At 45.4% G+C, this 24,467-nt stretch overlaps 1 protein-coding gene across 1 annotated transcript in view; it reads left to right on the top strand.

The window, feature by feature from the left end:
- CTXN3 (cortexin 3) overlaps nucleotides 1-24,160 on the top strand; it is a 46,844-nt gene extending 22,684 nt beyond the window's left edge. The window contains exon 2 of the mRNA XM_056552367.1: nucleotides 23,403-24,160. Within this exon, the coding sequence (XP_056408342.1) occupies nucleotides 23,403-23,743 (341 nt within the window). The 3' untranslated portion in view covers nucleotides 23,744-24,160. The remainder of the gene's footprint in view (nucleotides 1-23,402) is intronic.
- Nucleotides 24,161-24,467: the final 307 nt, after the last annotated feature.

Raw genomic sequence — 24,467 nt, 5'->3', positions numbered from 1 at the left:
AAACAACAGTAAAGAACAAAAGAAAACACAGCCGAATCATCTCTCAGGTGGCATGTCCCGCCAACTACAGCAAACATGTCAACATAGCCGGGTATATAGGGTACAAAAAGGGTAGCGTAAGAACAAGAACCTAAGCATAGGCAAAATGTATCAGCACTAATGGGAGTGTTCAGAACTAGGAAGCAATAGGAATGCTACAGTCAAGTCGGGCAGGAATGACACAGAAGGAGTCATAAAAGAAAGGATAAAAAAAATAGACAGAAAGGGAGGAAGTACAGGACAGGCAGGCGAGTAAACATACCTTGCGGCTTGGGCAAATTCCAAGGACCCACAGGGCCAAGGGGAAGATGGGCATAGGAAAGGCAGGAGCTAGTGAGGAAAGGAATCAGGTACCCAGGACATCATGTGTCTAGATGTAAAATCTCATAGTCCACGTAGGGCAGAAAGTCTGTCCAGGGGCTCCAGATGGCTTGGTTCATGTCTTTCTGCTTCCTAGAGTCTGCTAACAATTCCTTCATCCTATACAAGTGTGAAATCTCCTGGAGCCAGGATGAAATTGTTGGTGGGAGAGGGGAATTCCACAGCTTTATGGAAGTGAGTCAAGCAATGATGTCAAGGACGTGAGTCCTGAAGTTGTTCAAAGAGGGGAAGGTAAGCCAGGTATGCAGCATTGTTCTCCCAGCCCTCCCACATATCCAGCAGTTGTCAGTGATCTCCAGGTTGAATTGGGAGAGGAGGGTGGGAACTCTGTACCACCTAGTAAGTATTCTAAGTTTATCTCTTGCGCTTTGCATGTGGATGGATGTCCGGTGGCACTGAGTCAGGGTCCCATTCTCCAGTCTTTATCTGGTATCTACTAGCCCAGTTCATTTTCCCAGCCAGAGTGGAAAGAAAGCGGGCAAGTAGAGGAGGCATCCAAGAAAGGGCATAGAGAATGCTAAAGAGTCTGCGGTTCAGTCTCAGGAGTGGTAGTCTTATGGAAGTAGTGTAAAAGAGCGTAATGGGGAGGGGAGAGCACCCGTGAGAAGTTCCGTTCAAAGTCGATTTTATTACAGGGTATGCAGAAACACATTGCAAAATCAAAAGTGTATTACAGAACTACTGAAGAATGACCCTGTTATTAAGAATATAATTCATATTCGAACACAACCTATATATGTACTAAGTACGAAGTACTCCTCTAAGTAAACCAAAATACTGTGGCTTGGAATCAATATCACAACACCTACAAAAAATTATAATAATAGTTATGATTGTGTATTTACTTTATGGCAGGTTTTCAGTAAGTGTTCTATAAGTCATATTTGACTACATATGACATATTGTAGGGCACGGTCGTTAAAGAGCATTCTGGCCCCCTGGAAAGTTGACAGCGGCATCTAAAGGGACCTTTAACCAGTGGGGTGGATCCCAGCCCCCCCGCGGGTAGTGATCCATTGTGAAGGTAGCCAGAGTGCTTACCTTTGCTTCTACGCTAGTCCCGGATCTGTGATTGATAGAGCCTGGCTGAACCAGGCTTTAACAATCAAGTGCAGAGCACATCTGTATGAACCACATTGATCTGTATGAGTAATATACTGATTCCACCTAAAAATCCCATTATAGGACTAAAAGTGTAAAAAAAAAAAAGGTATAATAAAAATAAACATATGTGGTATCAACACGTGCCAAAATGTCCAAACTTTAAAAATATAACGTTGATTAAACCGCACTGTCAATGGCGTTTACGTAAAAAAAATACCAAAGTCCAAAATTGCATATTTTTGGTCACATTGTATACCTTACATTTTTTTTAAATAAAAAGCAATCAAAAAGTCCCATCAAAACAAAAATGGTACCGATAAAACTTCAAAGAACGACTCAAAAAATGAGCCCTCACCCATTCCCATGTACAGAAAAATAAAAAAGTTATAGGGGTCAGAAGATGCCTATTTTAAACCTTTTTCGTGCATGTAGTTATAATTGTTTTTAGGTAGTAAAATAAAATAAAAGCTATATAAATTAGATATCATTGTAAACATATGGACCTACAGAATAAAGATAAGTTGTCATTTTTACCAAAAAGTGCACTGCGTAGAATCGGAAGCCGCCAAAAGTTCCAAATTTCAATTTTGCCATAGATTTTGTAGTGAAATCATTGATATCATTACAAAGTGAAATTGGTGGCACAAAAAAAACCTTCATATGGGTCAATTGAAAGTGTTATGATTTTTTGAAGGTGTGGAGGAAATAACGAAAGTGCAAAAATAAAAAATGGCCCAGTCCTTAAAGGACAACTGCAGCAGGAAAAACTTATCCCCTAGCCACAAGATAGGGTATAAGTGTTTGATTGCTGGGGGGGGGGTTGGCATCCGATCACTGGGACCCTCTCACATCTCCTAAACGGGACCCCAGCATTAGCGCTCAGTGTGCGTAGCATCGACCTGAGAGGTCGATGGTTACTCCCCCTCCTCACCCTGTCCCCATACAGTTCTATGGGAGAGGCAGGGAGGCACGAAGGCTGCCTCCCCGCTTCTCCCAAACAGTTACATGCGTCATGCTGCGGGCGGCACATCTCCTGCCCGGGAGAGCCACAGTAGAGTCGTGGCCCCCTTGCAGGAGATCGCATGGGGTCCTAGCGTTCGGACCCCCCATGAACAAACACTTATCCCCTATCCTGTGGATTGGGGATGAGTGTTTTCCGCTGCAGATGTCCTTTAGGCTAAGTTTCCACTTGTTTTTTTCTGGCAGTTTTTGAAATACTGCCACTGCAGTTTTTGAGCCAAAGTCAGAAGTGGATCCATAAGGGAGGAGAAGTATAAGTTCTTCCTTTATATGTCCTATTCCTTTGTAATACATTTCTGGCTTTGGCTCAAAAACTGCAGTGGCGATTTTCCAAAAACTGCTGGAATAAAAACTAAGTGGAAACTTAGCCTCAAGGGGTTAATATGTGGAAATGCTGTGCAAATCTGAAAGATTTGAAAAAAAAAAAAACACCTTCATGAGTCAAACAACAAAGGACACTTTTCAGCCACAGTCTAGAATGACCTGTGCCTCCACATATGTGATCTATTTAGTGGAGTGTAGCTGTCACGTCTAGTAGGTGGGAAGAACAATGCAACAGCTGAGGATGAAAGTCAACAATGTAAGATTAAATGCAAGAATGTCACAACATCACAATGATTAAGGAAATATCATCTAGTGTCCATAACCACTTTGAAAGCATAAAGCATAGACACTAGAGAATCATATTGGATCTATAAGGATAATACGTTCCAGTCAAAGGGCTAAAATAAGGCATTCCTTTGTTCTTTTGGCTGTAAAATGAATGTAAGATTATTTGCAAACAGAAATTGAATAATAGGAAAAATCATAGCCTTTTAATATAAAGAAAGATTATGTTTCCCTATGTCCATGATATATAATAATATAAGTAACTCTGTTTGCAAGAAGCAATTCTATATGTAAGGAATAAAGTAATGCAAGCAATACTATCACTGACAAATTGACACACATGTCAATGTAGTGCCTTATAACCAAAAAACACTATCCACATGAAGCTAAAACAACAGCTGTAGCATGGATTGGCAGTAGCAGTGTACTTTATCCATCCATATATAGGACTGGGGATTAGTTTTATGGAGCTAAAGTGACAGCAGGGTTTATTCCAACATCACTATGTGGACGATATGTGAACTGGTCAGATACAGATAATTTTATCAGTAGGTGGCATGTGTGTTATCGGGGCCATCTACTACTAGAATTACTATCTGTCTGACCTATATGGTGGCTTCTACTTACATGTGACTCCTCCTCTGCTATCGCATATTAACCCATTATAATCTGGAGGATAAGAAGCGGTCAAGACACCTCAAGCAATTGATGCAGCTATTTATGTGTGGTCTGCTAAGTGTCAAGTCAACATGTACTAAGTGCTTACATTCTGCTGTTATCTGTATTCTGTATTACTTATACTGATTGTTGCTGTAATATGTCTGAATTGCCTTTATCTCCATATGTTTTTTGTTAATCTTTTTCTGGGAACTCCCCCATTCCTATATATATTTCATCTATGATCCCCTGATGAACCACTGTATGTTATAAGAAACACGGGGAAACGTTTCGGGATATACAGCTGTTCCGGATATACAGGAGATTCATCGAAACCTGTGCAGAAGAAAAGTTGCCCAGTTGCCCACAGCATACCAATCAGATCGCTTCTTTCATTTGGCAGAGGCCTTATTAAAAATAAAAGAAGAAAACTGATTGGTTGCCATTGACAACTGGGCAACTTTTTCTCTGCACAGGTTTTGACAAATCTCCCCCAAGGTGTCTTCATATATAATGAAAAAATAATATCCGTAGATGAGTAATAATTTAGTGTGTCGCCACTTTGGGATACATTTAGAAAATACAGCATATAATACCTGTGGTCTTCAGCCCAGAGATGGAGCAACACTACATTTTAATGATACAGGGAGTCTGCGAAGCTGGACACATATGTATTAAGCTCTGTTATTATATCTATTATTGAACAGGATAGGTTGTGGTGGCTAAATGGGGGGGCATGTGTAATGAATGACAGGGAGATTGAGACTAGAAAAGAGTTTGTGATGCCAGGATAGTGTTAACCTCCACAATCCAAGGGTAGCAGCTTCCTGGTCCAAGGGCTAAGGCAATAAAGACCACAGATGCAGGGTTACAGAAGCAACTTCAAATTTACTCAGGAACTTGCAGGTTAAACAAGAACAGTTCAATAATCAATGCAAAGTTGGCTGAAGGATGCTCTGGGAATCACAGTTGCTTCTAGGCACTATGGGACTTATAATCCTTGCTGGCTAGCTTCTTGCTTACCAGAATGATATTTTAGGCTGCGCCTTGTAGCTTGACCCGGTGACTTGCATAAGACTTTAGAGCTAACAAACGCTGACTCTACACTTTACTTAGGAATCCTGTGTTAGGGCTTACCGCCAGAGTGGACTTACACTTGTGGACCAGAGTTGCCTGAGGCTTTCGCTCCTGTTTCGTCTTCTTTTGCAAATGGGGTCAGTGGGCTCACTTGGCTCTTCTCCCCACTGCAGACTTGGTCTGAACTTGAATTGGCTGACTTGCCGAATGACCTGGTCAGCAAACCTGTGAAGGGTTTTGTTGCTTAGTAACAGATTAATGCAGCAATTGGATTTCCCTAGCCTCTCCTCATGTGGTGAGGCACAGGTCAACAGGCGAGGTCTAAAGGTGACCTCCACTCTTTCTCCTCTCTTCCAAACAACTAACTAGCTTCTTTCTGTCTAGCCAGACTTGGGGGAGCAGGGCAGAAGCTCTGATTGTCTGAAAGAGATCCCGTAAGCATCCTCCTGCACAGATAGGTTAATCCTTATGGGCACAACTAAGCATAAAAGTACAGTGAAATAAATAACACATTTAAACCTGAGTAGTGGGCCAAAGCAGACACGTTATGTGACATTCACCTGACAGGTCAGGAAGACAGGTGTGTTCCGCACCGGGACACCGCACATATATGCTCCATTCTGATGGGGAAGTATTGCGCCAGAAGGATACTTAAAGTTTGTAAATCTAAATAATCAGAAAGATGAGTATGTGAGTATATTCTTGTATGGCAGTTACCCTGTAATGTAACGTAAAATACTGTGCTTTTACCTGGCCTTATTTAACCTTCGGGCTGGTAATCAAGAACTAGCAGCAGGATCGGGTGATTGCTCACACTTTTATAAGTGTTCGCTTTGATAGATAGATGCATGATGTGAACAACACAGAAGTGCCTATTCATCTGATAAAGGTTTATCTCCAAATGGGAGGTAAAGGGGGGCATAATACTATGGAAATATGACCCGGCATCACTTCAGTTCCAAAAAAAGAGGACGCAGCAAGTATATGTTACGCCGAGCGCTCCGGGTCCCCGCTCCTCCCCGGAGCGCTCGCAACATCCTCGCTACTGCAGCGCCCCGGTCAGTGCGCTGCGATACCGCCTCCAGCCGGGATGCGATTCGCGATGCGGGTGGCGCCCGCTCGCGATGCGCACCCGGGCTCCCGTACCTGACTCGCTCTCCGTCGGTCCTGTCCCGGCGCGCGTGGCCCCGCTCCCTAGGGCTTGCGCGCGCCGGGTCTCTGCGATTTAAAGGGCCACTGCGCCACTGATTGGCGCAGTGGTTCTAATTAGTGTGTTCACCTGTGCACTCCCTATGTATACCTCACTTCCCCTGCACTCCCTCGCCGGATCTTGTTGCCATCGTGCCAGTGAAAGCGTTTCCTTGTGTGTTCCTAGCCTGTGTTCCAGACCTCCTGCCGTTGCCCCTGACTACGATCCTTGCTGCCTGCCCCGACCTTCTGCTACGTCCGACCTTGCTTTTGTCTACTCCCTTGTACCGCGCCTATCTTCAGCAGTCAGAGAGGTTGAGCCGTTGCTAGTGGATACGACCTGGTTACTACCGCCGCAGCAAGACCATCCCGCTTTGCGGCGGGCTCTGGTGAACACCAGTAGTGACTTAGAACCGGTCCACTAGCACGGTCCACGCCAATCCCTCTCTGGCACAGAGGATCCACCTCCTGCCAGCCGGCATCGTGACAGTAGATCCGGCCATGGATCCCGCTGAAGTTCCTCTGCCAGTTGTCGCCGACCTCACCACGGTGGTCGCCCAGCAGTCACAACAGATAGCGCAACAAGGCCATCAGCTGTCTCAACTGACCGTGATGCTACAGCAGCTACTACCACAGCTTCAGCAATCATCTCCTCCGCCAGCTCCTGCACCTCCTCCGCAGCGAGTGGCCGCTTCCAGCCTACGACTATCCTTGCCGGATAAATTTGATGGGGACTCTAAGTTTTGCCGTGGCTTTCTTTCACAATGTTCCCTGCACTTGGAGATGATGTCGGACCAGTTTCCTACTGAAAGGTCTAAGGTGGCTTTCGTAGTCAGCCTTCTGTCTGGGAAAGCTCTGTCATGGGCCACACCGCTCTGGGACCGCAATGACCCCGTCACTGCCTCTGTACACTCCTTCTTCTCGGAAATTCGAAGTGTCTTTGAGGAACCTGCCCGAGCCTCTTCTGCTGAGACTGCCCTGCTGAACCTGGTCCAGGGTAATTCTTCCGTTGGCGAGTACGCCATACAATTCCGTACTCTTGCTTCCGAACTATCCTGGAATAATGAGGCCCTCTGCGCGACCTTTAAAAAAGGCCTATCCAGCAACATTAAAGATGTTCTGGCCGCACGAGAAATTCCTGCTAACCTGCATGAACTCATTCATCTAGCCACTCGCATTGACATGCGTTTTTCCGAAAGGCGTCAGGAGCTCTGCCAGGATATGGACTTTGTTCGCACTAGGCGTTTTTTCTCCCCGGCTCCTCTCTCCTCTGGTCCTCTGCAATCCGTTCCTGTGCCTCCCGCCGTGGAGGCTATGCAAGTTGACCGGTCTCGCTTGACACCTCAAGAGAGGACACGACGCCGCATGGAGAATCTTTGCCTGTACTGTGCCGGTACCGAACACTTCCTGAAGGATTGTCCTATCCGTCCTCCCCGCCTGGAAAGACGTACGCAGACTCCGCACAAAGGTGAGACAGTTCTTGATGTCAACTCTGCTTCTCCACACCTTACTGTGCCTGTGCGGATATCTGCTTCTACCTTCTCCTTCTCTACCATGGCCTTCTTGGATTCCAGATCTGCAGGAAATTTTATTTTGGCCTCTCTCATCAACAGGTTCAACATCCCGGTGACCAGTCTCGCCAGACTCCTCTACATCAATTGTGTTAACAATGAAAGATTGGACTGTACCGTACGTTACCGCACGGAGCCCCTCCTAATGTGCATCGGACCCCATCACGAAAAAATTGAGTTTTTGGTCCTCTCCAATTGCACTTCCGAAATTCTCCTTGGACTACCATGGCTTCAACGCCATTCTCCAACCCTTGATTGGTCCACAGGAGAGATCAAGAGCTGGGGTACTTCTTGTTTCAAGGACTGTCTTAAACCGGTTCCCAGTACTCCCTGCCGTGACCCTGTGGTTCCCCCTGTAACCGGTCTCCCTAAGGCTTATATGGACTATGCTGATGTATTTTGCAAAAAACAAGCTGAGACTTTACCTCCTCACAGGCCTTATGACTGTCCTATTGACCTCCTCCCGGGCACTACTCCACCCCGGGGCAGAATTTATCCTCTCTCCGCCCCAGAGACTCTTGCTATGTCTGAATACATCCAGGAAAATTCAAAAAAGGGGTTTATCCGCAAATCCTCCTCTCCTGCCGGAGCTGGATTTTTCTTTGTGTCCAAAAAAGATGGCTCCCTACGTCCTTGCATTGACTACCGCGGACTTAATAAAATCACGGTAAAGAACCGCTACCCTCTACCTCTTATCTCAGAACTCTTTGATCGCCTTCAAGGTGCCCACATCTTTACCAAACTGGACTTAAGAGGTGCTTATAATCTCATCCGCATCAGGGAGGGGGACGAATGGAAAACTGCATTTAACACTAGAGATGGACACTTTGAGTATCTGGTCATGCCCTTTGGCCTGTGTAATGCCCCTGCCGTCTTCCAAGACTTTGTTAATGAAATTTTTCGTGATCTCTTATATTCCTGTGTTGTTGTGTATCTGGACGATATTCTGATTTTTTCTGCCAACTTAGAAGAACACCGCCAGCATGTCCGCATGGTTCTTCAGAGACTTCGAGACAATCAACTTTATGCCAAAATGGAGAAATGTCTGTTTGAATGTCAATCTCTTCCTTTCCTAGGATATTTGGTCTCTGGCCAGGGACTACAAATGGACCCTGATAAACTCTCTGCCGTCTTAGATTGGCCACGCCCCTCCGGACTCCGTGCTATCCAACGTTTTTTGGGGTTCGCCAATTATTACAGACAATTTATTCCACATTTTTCCACTATTGTGGCTCCTATCGTGGCTTTAACCAAGAAAAATGCCAATCCTAAGTCCTGGTCTCCTCAAGCGGAAGAAGCATTTAAACGGCTCAAGTCTGCCTTTTCTTCTGCTCCCGTGCTCTCCAGACCTGACCCATCTAAACCCTTCCTATTGGAGGTTGATGCCTCCTCTGTGGGAGCTGGAGCGGTCCTTCTACAAAAAAATTCTTCCGGGCATGCTGTTACTTGTGGTTTTTTTTCTAGGACCTTCTCTCCGGCGGAGAGGAACTACTCCATCGGGGATCGAGAACTACTGGCCATTAAATTGGCACTTGAGGAATGGAGGCATCTGCTGGAGGGATCAAAATTTCCAGTTATCATTTACACCGATCACAAGAATCTCTCCTATCTCCAGTCTGCCCAACGGCTGAATCCTCGCCAGGCCAGGTGGTCTCTGTTCTTTGCCCGTTTTAATTTTGAAATTCATTTTCGCCCTGCCGACAAGAACATTAGGGCCGATGCTCTCTCTCGTTCCTCGGATGCCTCGGAAGTAGAGCTCTCTCCGCAACACATCATTCCCCCTGACTGTCTGATCTCCACTTCTCCAGCCTCCATCAGGCAAACTCCTCCAGGGAAGACCTTCGTCTCTCCACGCCAACGCCTCGGAATCCTCAAATGGGGTCACTCCTCCCACCTCGCTGGCCATGCGGGCATCAAAAAGTCCTTGCAACTCATCTCTCGTTTCTATTGGTGGCCGACTCTGGAGACGGATGTTGTTGATTTTGTGCGGGCCTGTACTGTCTGTGCCCGGGATAAGACTCCTCGCCAGAAGCCTGCTGGTCTCCTTCATCCTCTGCCTGTCCCCGAACAGCCTTGGTCTCTGATTGGTATGGACTTTATTACAGACTTACCCCCATCCCGTGGCAACACTGTTGTTTGGGTGGTCGTTGATCGATTTTCCAAGATGGCACATTTTATTCCTCTTCCTGGTCTTCCTTCAGCGCCTCAGTTGGCAAAACAATTTTTTGTACATATTTTTCGTCTTCACGGTTTGCCCACGCAGATCGTCTCGGATAGAGGCGTCCAATTTGTGTCAAAATTCTGGAGGGCTCTCTGTAAACAACTCAAGATTAAATTAAACTTCTCTTCTGCTTATCATCCTCAATCCAATGGGCAAGTAGAAAGAATTAACCAGGTCCTGGGTGACTATTTACGGCATTTTGTTTCCTCCCGCCAGGATGACTGGGCAGATCTTCTACCATGGGGACGAATTCTCATACAACTTCAGAGTCTCTGAATCTTCTTCCAAATCCCCATTTTTCGTGGTGTACGGCCGTCACCCTCTTCCCCCCCTCCCTACTCCCTTGCCCTCTGGTTTTCCCGCTGTGGATGAAGTGACTCGTGATCTTTCCACCATATGGAAAGAGACCCAAAATTCTCTTTTACAGGCTTCATCTCGCATGAAAAAGTTTGCCGATAAGAAAAGAAGAGCTCCCCCCGTTTTTTCTCCCGGAGACAAGGTATGGCTCTCCGCTAAATATGTCCGCTTCCGTGTCCCCAGCTACAAATTGGGACCACGCTATCTTGGTCCTTTCAAAATTTTGTGCCAGATTAATCCTGTCTCTTACAAACTTCTTCTTCCTCCTTCTCTTCGTATTCCTAATGCCTTTCATGTCTCTCTTCTTAAACCACTCATCATCAACCGTTTCTCTCCCAAACTTGTTTCTCCCACTCCTGTTTCCGGTTCTTCTGACATCTTCTCCGTAAAGGAGATACTGGCCTCCAAGAAGGTCAGAGGGAAAAACTTTTTTTTGGTCGATTGGGAGGGCTGTGGTCCTGAAGAGAGATCCTGGGAACCTGAGGACAATATCCTAGACAAAAGTCTGGTCCTCAGGTTCTCAGGCTCCAAGAAGAGGGGGAGACCCAAGGGGGGGGGGTACTGTTACGCCGAGCGCTCCGGGTCCCCGCTCCTCCCCGGAGCGCTCACAACATCCACTGACCGGGTGCGCTGCGATACCGCCTCCAGCCGGGATGCGATTCGCGATGCGGGTGGCGCCCGCTCGCGATGCGCACCCCGGCTCCCGTACCTGACTCGCTCTCCGTCGGTCCTGTCCCTAGGGAGCGGGGCCGCGCGCGCGCCGGGTCTCTGCGATTTAAAGGGCCACTGCGCCACTGATTGGCGCAGTGGTTCTAATTAGTGTGTTCACCTGTGCACTCCCTATGTATACCTCACTTCCCCTGCACTCCCTCGCCGGATCTTGTTGCCATCGTGCCAGTGAAAGCGTTTCCTTGTGTGTTCCTAGCCTGTGTTCCAGACCTCCTGCCGTTGCCCCTGACTACGATCCTTGCTGCCTGCCCCGACCTTCTGCTACGTCCGACCTTGCTTTTGTCTACTCCCTTGTACCGCGCCTATCTTCAGCAGTCAGAGAGGTTGAGCCGTTGCTAGTGGATACGACCTGGTTACTACCGCCGCAGCAAGACCATCCCGCTTTGCGGCGGGCTCTGGTGAACACCAGTAGTAACTTAGAACCGATCCACTAGCACGGTCCACGCCAATCCCTCTCTGGCACAGAGGATCCACCTCCTGCCAGCCGGCATCGTGACAGTATACAACACCAATGTAGACAACTGACCCCTATACGTATAATTGGATGGGAGTTAACGGGAGAATGCCCAGGCCGGTGGCGTCTCAACTGTAACATGCTCGCTTCGCGGTTAGTCAGGTAGTGTTGGACAGTGAGTGGTGACGTCACTACTGGAGCTGTGGAGGTTCACAATGCTGTGGACCTCCACAGCACCAGTAGTGATGTCACCACTCACAGTTCAATACCACCGGACGAACCGCAAAGCGAGTAAGTTACGGTTGAGAAGCCACCGGCCGGGGCATTCTCCCGTTAACTCCCATCATCCTGGACACAAGCTTCCTCTCTCATCTAGCAATTTTGATAATTTCCTACCGCACAAGATTCGCATCAAAAACCGCAAGCACAAGAAACGCATCAAAAACCGCAAGGACACAAAGACAGATAAATAGATGCTAATGCAAGTACATAAAGACAGATAAATAGATCCTAACGGACTGTAAATAGGTCACCTGTTTCAATAGGACCCTGTTTTTTCCTTTCTTTCAGTACATGCTTTACCTACGTGGACTATAGAATTACACAGCATCTAAGCTGCGCATAAGCATTTATTATCTAATATAAGTACAGGTATAACCTTATTCAGTCCAGTTTTTTTTATACATGTTGGCGATATAATTTTTTTAGGTATCATTCACAACATCTTTTTTTTCCTCCTGTGCTTTTATTCTTAGTGCTTATATCGAAGCATATACCCTTTTTTTCCTATACATGTGGCACTCCATTTGCAACAATATACAGGTACGCATCTATACAATTAACAAAATAAATAGTATTTGTGCATTAAAGGGGTACTCCGACACTAAGACATCTTATCCCCTATCCAAAGGCCTGATCGCGGGGGTCCCGCCGCTGGGGACCCCCGTGATCTTGCACGCAGCACCCCGTTGCAATCAGTCCCCAGAGCATATTCGCTCCGGGTCTGATTACTGGCGATCACGGATCGTAGCATTGTGACGTCACTGCTCCACCCCCTTGTGATGTCACGGTCCGCCCCCTAAATGCAAGCCCATGGGAGGCTGCCTGCAAGATCACGGGGATCCCCAGCGGCGGGACCACCGCGACCCCAGAACCCCCGCAATCAGGCATCTTATCCCCTATTCTTTGAATAAGGGATAAGATGTGTTAGCGCCGGAGTACCCCTTTAAGTCCCATATAGCGCTTCCTAATATATCATATTTCAGATTTGTAAATTACTTCTATTTAAAAATGTTAACCCTTCCAGTACTTATCAGATGCTGTATGTTCCAGAGGAAGTTCTTTTCTTTTTGAATTTACTTTTTGTCTTAACACAATGAAATCTGCTGACACCTCTGTCCGTTTTAGAAACTGTCCAAAGTAGGAGCAAATCCCCATAGCAAACCTCTCCTGCTCTGGACAGTTCCTAAAATGGATATAGGTGTCAGCAGAGAGCACAGTGGTCAGACAGAACTTAGGGATCAAGGGCGTATAGGTACGCCTTCGCTCACTGATACTTAACCTCTTCAAAACATAGGGCGTATGGATACGCCCTGCATCCCGAGTCCTTAAGGACCGAGGGCGTATCCATACGCCCGTGGGAATTCCGGCCCCCACCACTAGCCGGTTGGGGACCGGAGCCGGATGCCTGCTGAAATCGTTCAGCAGGCATCCCGGCATATCGCCCAGGGGGGTCATTATGCCCCCCCCCCATTTCGGTGATCGCCGCAGATCGCTGGACAATTCAGTCTCCAGTGACCCGGTGACCCGGAATTACAGCCAGAGCCTGCAGGGGTGAGGTGGCACTGGTGCCACCTCACGATCGCCCTGATTTGTCGGCCGGATTACCGGCCGACCAATCAGGGCGCCTGCTGCGGGTGTCACTCCCGCACCCGCTCCGCCCCTCTTCCGGAGGACGTGAGCGGGTGCGGGACGTGCACCCCGGGTGCTGGGGACCCCGATCCCCGGCGTCAATGTTGGGATCGGGGCCCCAGGAGCGACGGCGGCGGCGGTGACGACGAGGGACTGACTCTCCGGGGTGGATCGTTGGAGGTTAGTGACAGCCTCCTGCTGTTGCTTAGCAACAGCTCCCAGCATGCAAAAAGGGCATGCTGGGAGCTGTAGTTATGCAACAGCAGGAGGCAGACCACCACAACTCCCAGCGTTCCCTTATGGGCATGCTGGGACTTATGGTTTTGCAACAGCTGGAGGCACATTTTTTCTATGGAAAAGTGTACCTTCAGCTGTTGTATAACTACAACTCCCAGCTTGCACAAACAGCTAAAGTGCATGCTGGGAGTTGTAGTGGTGCATCTGCTGGTTGCATAACTACAACTTCCAGCATGCCCGTTGGCTGTCGGTGACTGCTGAGAGTTGTAGTTTTGCAACAGCTGAAGGCACACTGGTTGTGAAACTCAGAGTTTTTTTTTACCTAACTCAGTGTTTCACGACCGGTGTGCCTCCAGCTGTTGCAAACTACAACTCTCAGCAGTCACCGTACACCATGCACCGTACATGCTGGGAGTTGTAGTTTTGCAACAGCTGGAGGCACACTGGTTGTGAAACACTGAGTTAGGTCACAAATTCAGTGATACATAACCAGTGTGCCTACAGTTGTTGCAAAACTACAACTCTCAGCAGTCACCGACAGCCAACGGGCATGCTGGCAGTTGTAGTTATGCAACAGCTGGATGTCCCTCCCCCCCCAATGTGAACGTACAGGGTACACTCACATGGGCGGAGGATTACAGTAAGTATCTGGCTGCAAGTTTGAGCTGGCGCAAACTTTCTGCTGCAACTCAAACTGCCAGCGAGAAACTACTGTGAACCCCCGCCCGTGAGACTGTACCCTAAAAACACTACACTACACTAACAAAAAATAAAATAAAAAGTAAAAAACACTACGTATACACATACCCCTACACAGCCCCCCTCCCCTCCCCAATAAAAATGAAAAACGTCTGGTACGCCACTGTTTCCAGAACGGAGCCTCCAGCTGTTGCAAAACAACTCCCAGTATTGTCGGACAGCCGTTGACTGTCCAGGCATGCTGGGAGTTTTGCAACAGCTGGAGGCACCCTGTTTGGGAATCACTGGAGTAGAATTCCCCTATGTCCACCCCTATGCAAGTCCCTAATTTAGGCCTCAAATGCGCATGGTGCTCTCACTTTGGAGCCCTGTCGTATTTCAAGGCAACAGTTTAGGGCCACATATGGGGTATCGCCGTACTCGGGAGAAATTGTGTTACAAAATTTGGGGGGTATTTTCTGCTTTTACCCTTTTTAAAAATGTAAAATTTTTGGGAAAACAAGCATTTTAGTTTTTTTTTTTTTACATATGCAAAAGTCGTGAAACACCTGTGGGGTATAAAGGTTCACTTAACCCCTTGTTACGTTCCCCGAGGGCTCTAGTTTCCAAAATTGTATGCCATGTGTTTTTTTTTTTTGCTGTCCTGGCACCATAGGGGCTTCCTAAATGCGGCATGCCCCCAGAGATAAATTTGCTTTCAAAAAGCCAAATGTGACTCCTTCTCTTCCGAGACCTGTAGTGCGCCAGCAGAGCACTTTTCACCCCCATATGGGTTGTTTTCTGAATCAGGAGAAATTGGGCTTCAAATTTTTAGGGGTATTTTCTGCTATTACCCTTTTTAAAAATTTAAAATTTTTGGGAAAACAAGCATTTTAGGTAAAATTTTTTTTTTTTTTTACATTTGCAAAAGTCGTGAAACACCTGTGGGGTATTAAGGTTCACTTTATACCATGTTACATTCCCCGAGGGGTCTAGTTTCCAAAATGGTATGCCATGTGTTTTTTTTTTGCTGTCCTGGCACCATAGGGCTTCCTAAAGGTGACATGCCCCCCAAAAACCATTTCAGAAAAACGTACTCTCCAAAATCCCCTTGTCGCTCCTTCCCTTCTGAGCCCTCTACTGCGCCCGCCGAACACTTTACATAGACATATGAGGTATGTGCTTACTCGAGAGAAATTGGGCTACAAATACAAGTAAAAATTTTGTCCTTTTACCCCTTGTAAAAATAAAAAAAATTGGGTCTACAAGAACATGTAAGTGTAAAAAATGAAGATTGTGAATTTTCTCCTTCACTTTGCTGCTATTCGTGTGAAACACCTAAAGGGTTAAAACACTTACTGAATGTCATTTTGAATACTTTGGAGGTGTAGTTTTTATAATGGGGTCATTTATGGGGTATTTATAATATGAAGACCCTTCAAATCCACTTCAAACCTGAACTGGTCCCTGAAAAATACTGAGCTTGAAAATTTTGTGAAAAATCGGAAAATTGCTGCTGACCGTTGAAGCCCTCTGGTGTCTTCCAAAAGTAAAAACTCATCAATTTTATGATGCAAACATAAAGTAGACATATTGTTTATGTGAACCAAAAAAAATTTATTCGTAATATCCATTTTCCTTACAAGCAGAGAGCTTCAAAGTTAGAAAAATGCTAAATTTTCAAATTTTTCAACAAATTTACGGATTTTTCCCCAAGAAAGGGATTTTTCCCCATGAAGGGGTTAAGGAAAAAGGGCGTACCCGTACACCCATGAGAATTTCGGTCCCCACTGGGCAGGGATCGGACCAGGGTGACTGCTGATATCTATCAGCAGGCACCCCGTGCCAATGCCCAGGGGGGGTCCTGAGATGTCCCTTGTCTGCGATCAAACCGGAGATTTGTGGCGATTCCGGGTCATACGGGTCTCCAATAACCCGGTGGCCCAGAAAATAAGGGAGATCGGGGTTGTCCAAGACACCCACGATCCCCCTGAAGGGATAGGAGTGAGGTGGCAGGGGTGCCACCTCTCCTATCCCTGCTATTGGTCGTTCAGAAGCAACGACCAATAGCAGATCGGGGGCAGGGGGTTATCGTTCGGTTCCTCCGCTTTGCCCACTCACTGTTATCTGGGCCGAACGGGGGAACCGACGCAAACCGACTTCCAAGGTCCATTTACCCATCGGTGGCAGCGCGCGGCGATCGGCATCAGCAGAGGATGGCGATGTGGCTCCCTGTGTCCTACGGAAGCCAGTGATTTGCCTAGCAACATCTGGAGGGCTACAGTTTGGAGACCACTATACAGTGGTCTCTAAACTGTAGCCCTCTGGATTTTGCAAAACTACAACACCCAGAAATTGGGTTACAAATTTTGGGGGGCTTTTTCTCCTATTACCGCTTTTAAAAATTCAAAAACTGGGTCTACAAGAACATGCGAGTGTAAAACATGAAGATTTTGAATTTTCTCCTTCACTTTGATGCTATTCCACACCTAAAGGGTTAACACACTTACTGAATGTCATTTTGAATACTTTGAGGGTGCAGTTTTTATAATGGGGTAATTTGTGGGGTATTTCTAACATGAAGGCCCTTCAAATCCACTTCAAAACTGAACTGGTCCCTGAAAAATTTAGATTTTTAAAATGTTGTGAAAAATTTGAAAATTGCTGCTTAACTTTGAAACATGTCAACTTTATGATGCAAACATAAAGTAGACATATTGTATATGTGAATCAATATATAATTTATTTGGAATGTGTATTTTACAAGCAGAAAGCTTCAAAGTTAGAAAAATGCTAAATTTTTAATTTTTTCATACAATTTTGGAATTTTCCACCAAGAAATTATGCAAGTATCGACAAAAATTTACCACTAACCTAAAGTAGAATATGTAAAAGCATCCCAGAGTTATTAATACTTAGTGGTCAGATGTACAAAAAACGCTCTGGTCCTCAAGGTGAAATGGGCTTGGTCCTTAAGGGGTTAAAAAGAAAAGAACTTCCTCTGGAACATACAGCAGCTGAAAAGTACTGGAAGGATTAATATTTTTAAGTACAAGTAATTTACAAATCTATTTAACTTTCTGGTACCAGGTGATTATGTATTTTTATTTGGATAAATTTTTTACGGATAGGTCAATATTAACCCCTTAAGGACTCAGGGTTTTTCCGTTTTTGCACTTAAAGGGGTACTCTGCCACTGGCATCTTATCCCCTATCCAAAGGATAGGGGATAAGATGTTAGATCGCCACGGTCCCGCTGCTGGGGACCCCGGGGATCGCTGCTGCGGCACCCCGCCATCATTACTGCACAGAGCGAGTTCGCTCTGTGCGTAATGACGGACGATACAGGGGCCGGAGCAGCGTGACGTCATGGCTCCGCCCCTCATGACATCACGGCCCGGCCCCTTAATGCAAGTCTATGGCAGGGGGCGTGACGACTGCCACGCCCCCTTCCCATAGACTTGTATTGACGGGGGCGGGCCGTGAGGTCACGAGGGGCGGAGCCGTAACATAACGATGCTCCGGCCCCTGTACTGCCCATCATTACGTGTAGAGCGATCTCGCTCTGCGCAGTAATGATAGCGGGGTGCTGCAGCAGCGATTCCCGGGGTCCCCAGCAGCGGGACCCCGGCGATCTGACATCTTATCCCCTATCCTTTGGATAGGGGATAAGATGTCTGGGGGCGGAGTACCCCTTTAAGTTTTTTCCTCCTTACATTTAAAAAATTATAATTCTTTCAATGTTGCACCTAAAAATCCATATGATGGCTTATTTTTTGCGCCACAAATCCTGGCAAAAATGACACCTTTTCTTTATTCTATAGGTCCATACGATTAAAATGATACCCTATTTTAAAGGTTTGATTTTGTTGTACTTCTTTTTTTTTCCGCGTACGCCATTGACCATGCAATTTAATTAATGATATATTTTTATAATTCGGACATTTCTGCATGTGGCGATACGACTTTTTATTTACACTGTTTTGTTTTTTAAATGGAAAAAGGGAGGTGATTCACACTTTTATTAGGGAAGGGGTTAAATGATCTTTATTCACTTTTTGTCACTTTTTTTTTGCAATGTAATAGCTCCTATAGGGGTCTATAACACTGCACACACTGATCTTTTACATTGATCAATGATTCTGCCGCTTGACTGCCTGGATCTCAGGCCCTGAGCAGTCATTCGGCGTTCGGACACCAGGAGGCAGCTAAGGGGACCCTCCTCGTGTCCTACAGCTTTTTGGGATGCTGTGATTTTACTGCTGCGGTCCCGAACAGCCCCCTGAGCTAACCGGCAGCACTTCAGATTCACTTTAGACGCGGCGATCAACTTTGAACGCTGCATCTAAAGGGTTAATTGCGTGCGGCACTGCAATCAGTGCCACGCATTATTAGGGTTAAGGCCATTGTTAGAAGCCGGGCCTGACCTGCGGCCAATTTGCTGGAGACCGGTATAAACAGCGGACCAGAGCACGACCTCTTCAGTCTTGCGGACGTTCCTGGTGAGAGCAAGAAAATGGCGCATGCGCAGCAGAGCACGAGAGAGGAGAGTTCCAAGATGGCGACGGAGACCCTTAGAGTCACCGCGGCCGCGGCACACATGTTCCAGGAATTAGCGGACTGTCTCCAGAAGATCTCCCTCAGGGAAAAAGATGCCTGCGGAGAGTGGCTTGTAACCCCGGCGGCAGGTACACCGAAGTCATCAAGAGAGCCGTTTTTGCTGTCGCCCCACCACCTGACCTGGGGATCCTGGGTGGAGATCTACATGGAGGAGTTGGAATTGAGTACCCCGGCTGAGGCCACATTTTCTACCTCTCCATCTACCCCCAGTCCAGAGCCAGCGCCCCAGGTCCGGCAGCCCGCAGCACAACCCCAGTCACCACCGCTACTCAAGTGGTTATTTGGTGATGAGCCAGCCTTAGTCCATTTCATGAGGAACCATCTCCTACACCTGCCCGGGAAGTCTAAACATGAGGCCGAAGTGGCTGCCATCCTGGAAGAGTTAAGGGAGCAGGGGAGTACGGAGTATAGCCCTAAGGTTGTGCCATCTGAAGTATGTCACATCCAGCTACAAGACACCAAAAGCCTCGAGGCCCTATATATTAGGAGGCTAGAACAACCCCTAGAGGGGAGCCACCCCTAGAACGGTGAAGAGATACAGTCGTCAAGTTTGACAAAATGAGGGGGTATGACACATTGATGGACTGCCACCACGATGGCACTATTCTGGTCAACAGGAGAGCGGTGAAGAGAGACTCCCTCCCTCCACCTCTACACTCCCTAGAGAGCGGGGAGATTGTTGAATACACTCCTGTCCAGAGCCTGCAAGGGGAATGGGCAGTAGCAAGGCGACCGTCGAATTTGGGATGGAAAGTTTTAAGGCCACAGTATTTAAAGATCATTACTATTGAGCCGTGAGAGTGACTGTGTACAGAAACCATTGTTGTTTTTGGTTTTGCAATGTTTAAGAATAGTGCCTGAAAAACTTGAAAAAAAGAAGTTTACCTGTAACCACATGAATAAGTGTTCCTGCCCAGCCTTTTAGCCGTAAACCTTTACTGAGGACTCCAAAATGTACCTGGACTGTAGAGCGGTACAGTAAAAATTTGTATATATCACTAAAGTAATATATTCTTTCTATAATTTTTGCATTAGTAAAAATGTATGTGGGTATACTATAATAAAACATGTATAATATGTTTGTACAGAAGTGGTTAAAGTGTACAGTGTCCTTAATCTAAGCAAGGTACAAAGATTAACCTCCCTTCAAATAACAGTTATGTTCCACACATAGTCCAAGATAGTCAGTACATTATCACAAATTTAGTCAGTTTATATAATGTCTATATGAGTCACTTAACATGTCTAGGTAGCACTGTAGCTTTGTACATTTTTCCAGTCCACCAATGTATCCAATGTGAATGTCTAATGTGGTTTTCCTGTCCCAGTGTGCAGGATATTTTGCTGGCCAGAAGGTATTCATGATAGCCTCACAACACAAACTTCAAATACAATTTGTGACAGGGGCACACAAATGTAAAGAAATAACCATTTTATCTAGAGTATATGTTTAGTGTTCTGGGGGGGGAGTTTATAAGACCAAGGGACCCCAGTAGCCAAAGCATTGGGTAGATAGCCTCAGGCAGCCCAATCCATAATGTTTTGTCTGATTGTTATGTATATAGTTGTTGAAAAATGTTGTGTGGGAGATTTCAAGTTCAAAATCTCCACACCTGTTTAAAGTACATATGGACTCATTGCAGTTTCCCTGACCTGGAAAGGACATTCAAAGGAAAAATGCTTCAGGAACTGTCAGCTGACCACAAAGGTGAACAATGGGCTCCCTGCTAGTCTCCTCCATATAAACCTTGGGTGGAGCTAGCCTCACTCTCTTTGAGCTTTGCTCTTATTCCTGAGGTCCAGTTCAGTCAAGATGTCTCATAGTGTGTGCCCCTGGGGTAATACCATCCTTCCTGCACCTCATCACACCCCTACACCACACCACAACTTTTGGCATCACGAACAGGATACAGATGCGTGCCTTATGCCGCAAGTCCTACCCCTAGTCTGAACTGTGTCCAGTATTGTCTGCAAGAAAATCGCATGCCCACACCACACCACAACTTTGATCACACCTTGGAATTCTTAACAGAGATTCCACTGCAGCAGGGTCCCTTTGAATTCAACGGGATTCTGCTGCGTTGTGCACACGTGGAAATTTTCATTCCAGATGTTCCTGGCATGGATAATCCGAATTCCGTGCCCGCAGAAAGAATGAACCTGTTCATTGCATTCCCATGCGGTCCTAACAGTGTTCGGAATGTCTGCACAGAGATTTTCTGTGTGGACATTCCGAAGTGTGAACAAAGCCTTAGGGTTTCATAGCAGTGTTTGGACATCTGTTCTACAAATACATAAAGCCACCTATTACGTCATGCCGGCTCACATCTGGACCCCGGATGTTTACACCTGCGTTCCGGATGTGCAGCTTACTGTGGATCGATACATACTCACATATAACTAACTGTAACAATAAATTTCAACATCACTTCCCTTTACCCTTACTGTTCTACTAATATGCATTATGTTTTGGTAATTTGTACATTCAATGTATTTTCACAATATGTGTTTTTGCATAGCTCCTCCCCATTGTACCTGACGCCCTTCTCTGCACATATTTATAGAGTGAATGTACCTACTGTCTTTACACTGATCTGAAGAAGGGGGTGACTCCCCCGAAATGCGTAATCTTATTCTGTACTGGTTTTATTGTTTTTATGGATATGCAATAAACCTCCTAGCTCTTAAACCTCCTCTTCTCTCGATTTTTGCTTATTACAACCATCCACGGAACCAGCAGCGCCACACAGAGTTTTTTTTTTTTTCAACCATTATCTGCCTTACTCCAGGAGACGGTTTCACCTCACCTGTAACCTCGGGCATAGCAGCGGTTCCGGCTTCTTTGTAAACCCCTCTTGTGGGTTGATATGCAAGTTTAATACTTGCTCCAAGGTGAGCAGTTACTACCTAAGGGGTCAACACACCCCGCATCCCCTCTCTCCCCTTCTCTATTTCCCTTCACCCAAACGGTATCAAACTAGGTGCCCCCGCCGGTCTGTTGTTTTTTTTCTCTTATACAAATACATAAAGAGCATGGACAGCACTAGCTTCCCAGTAGCAGCATATTTTTTAAAATCAGCCCATATTTAATGTAATGCCCAAAAGTGTTTTTATTTCAAGACATTTTCAATCCAAGTATCCTGATATGGAATAGGCAGATGTGGATTTTTCCTGCAGTGAACTGACTTGTATAAAGGTTTGTTTGTTGGTCAATGAACTCCAGGACTGTCACACAATGACTGCAATAAAAAAAGCATATATGATTACACAAATGACATATAATACAGCCTTATACATCGCAGAAAAAATACTCAAAAGTTATTTGAATAACCAAAGGAGAAAAAAGCTATAGCTGTTAATTCACATGTCCAAAAAAAATATGAAAATGTGTCCATCATGAATGGGTAAAAAATGCCCTAGTGTTGAACTTGGTAATACATTATGGCTCAGATGTCAAATGAAAATATTAAGAACAGAGGAGGAGGACAGAGCAGGATCTCTGAGCGGTGCATAGATTGTTTCAGAGCTGAGTGATGTCAGTGGAAAGTGGATTTTAGTCATTTGTTAATATATAATATCAGTAGATGGAAGATAGAGCTGTACAGCAGAAGATGCCAAATTATGATTATATATAACGTGTATGCAGAAGGCAGGCAGAGAAGGTTTATGTGGTATACATTAGCTAGATACACAGCACTCTGCAGCCCAGTAACATGCAGTAGTTGTTGTCTCTTGTGGTGTCAAGGAATTATAGTGCTCAGAACACTTAGCAAAGTTGCATGGGTTAGGAAGGAAAAATAATGAATTTATAGCCCTAGGAAGTTAAAGGAACCTTAAAGGGGTACTCCTCCCCTAGACATCTTATCCTCTATCCGAAGGGTCCCCTGCAATCTCTACTGTATCACATCAGTCATCAGGTGCACAGAGCGCACTTTGTTCCGTGCCTGATGACTAGCGATGCACTGTTGAGGTCACGGCCACGCCCCCCTCGTGACGGCCGCCACACCTCCTACCATAGACTTGCTTTGATGGGGTGTGGCTTTGACATCACGAGGAGGCATGGCCAGGATGTCATGAGCCTCCAATGCAGCAGCTGGCATTTTAAATGAATGCCAGGTTCTGCAGGGAGATAGCAAGGGGTCCCAGCAACAGGCCCCCCCGCGATCAGACATCTTATCCCCTAACATTTGAATAGGGGATAAGATGTCTAGGGAGGAGTACACCTTTAAAGGTCTATTTTACTAATTAGGACATTTTGCCATTATTTCTATTTTTCAGTCCTATAGTCCTTTCATTAATCATATAGACAAACTTGTAACTAGATGTAAATGGAGAATCATATCACCTGACTGTAAACATTGTGTGCATCTTCACCATTTAAGGGGGACTGTGAAACACGATAGTAATGTGTACAGCCAGCAAATAAATAACAAAGATAATCATCGTATAATTGACTTACCTGAGGGCATAGTCAAGTAAGTTGGAAGTTACTTTAGCTTTCCGTTATTTAATATTAAAACTTACTATTTGGACTTTCTTTACTTTCTAGATTCTCAGTTCAAGCCAAAATATTTCCATCATGAATTTGAGGAAGTGATGAAGAAGAAAAAGACTTTGTGGAATTGCCTGTTTCCATTTTCCTGGACAATGGATGGAGAGACTTTGCCCTCTACAATGTTACCCACACTGAACGCTTCCTACGGCTCATCCATCACTTTAGAGCAAAAGACAACATTTGCTTTTGTGATTCTGTTATTCATTATTTTGGGCGTGCTCATTGTCAGGTGTTTTAGGATTCTCCTTGATCCTTACCGAAGTATGCCAACTTCTACCTGGGCAGATGGAGTTGATGGACTTGAAAAAGGACAATTTGACTATGCTCTTGCATAGTGACCATAAACAGCTTATTTAATACACATTGCAGAAAATACACAATATAGATATAATTATTAGAAACAAGACAGAGCTATTATCCAAATGTCGCAACACTGACAAGAGCTAATTTTGTAGAAAATAAGACAAATAACCTTTATTGTTGCAGGGATTTTTTTAAATAAACATTATACTATTGCAACTAGCCATTTTTTTCTTCAAATATACCAATAGGTAGACTACCATTCTAAATGAGAGCATAAAAACACTAAACTTCAATATTATTCGCTTATTGCAGTTTGTCTCAATATTTCTCAACAGGCTCTAAATTTAGGGACTCCTTAACATATGGTTAAAAAGAAACAAACAAGTCTGCCATTGTCAAAAACTATATTGTGGATTTTGTTAAGTTGAACAAGAATGAATAAAATAGATACACATTGTTGTCTCTGTGCTTTAATTGGTAGATGAAAGAGTCAACTTAGTAATTTTTTTTTATCTATATATATACATTTACTAACAGCATTCTGACCCTTTTTGTCAGGTTGTGCGCCTAAATTCTGTGTAAATTCTGAATGTGCGACAGAAAAAAACCCGACAAAATCAGAAACACTCAAAGTAAAAATTAAAAAAAAACTACAAAATGGGCATGGTTTTCGGAAAAAGCGTGTTCCATACATTTCTTGCAAAATCGCTCCTCTTTTCTGAAAACCACCCTGAAGGTACATTCATAAAGGCAGAT

The sequence above is a fragment of the Hyla sarda genome, chromosome 1, assembly GCF_029499605.1.
Source record: "Hyla sarda isolate aHylSar1 chromosome 1, aHylSar1.hap1, whole genome shotgun sequence".
NCBI classification, from domain to species: domain Eukaryota; kingdom Metazoa; phylum Chordata; class Amphibia; order Anura; family Hylidae; genus Hyla; species Hyla sarda.
Note: the sequence above shows the minus strand (reverse complement) of the source record. Positions and strands in the feature narration are given on the sequence as shown.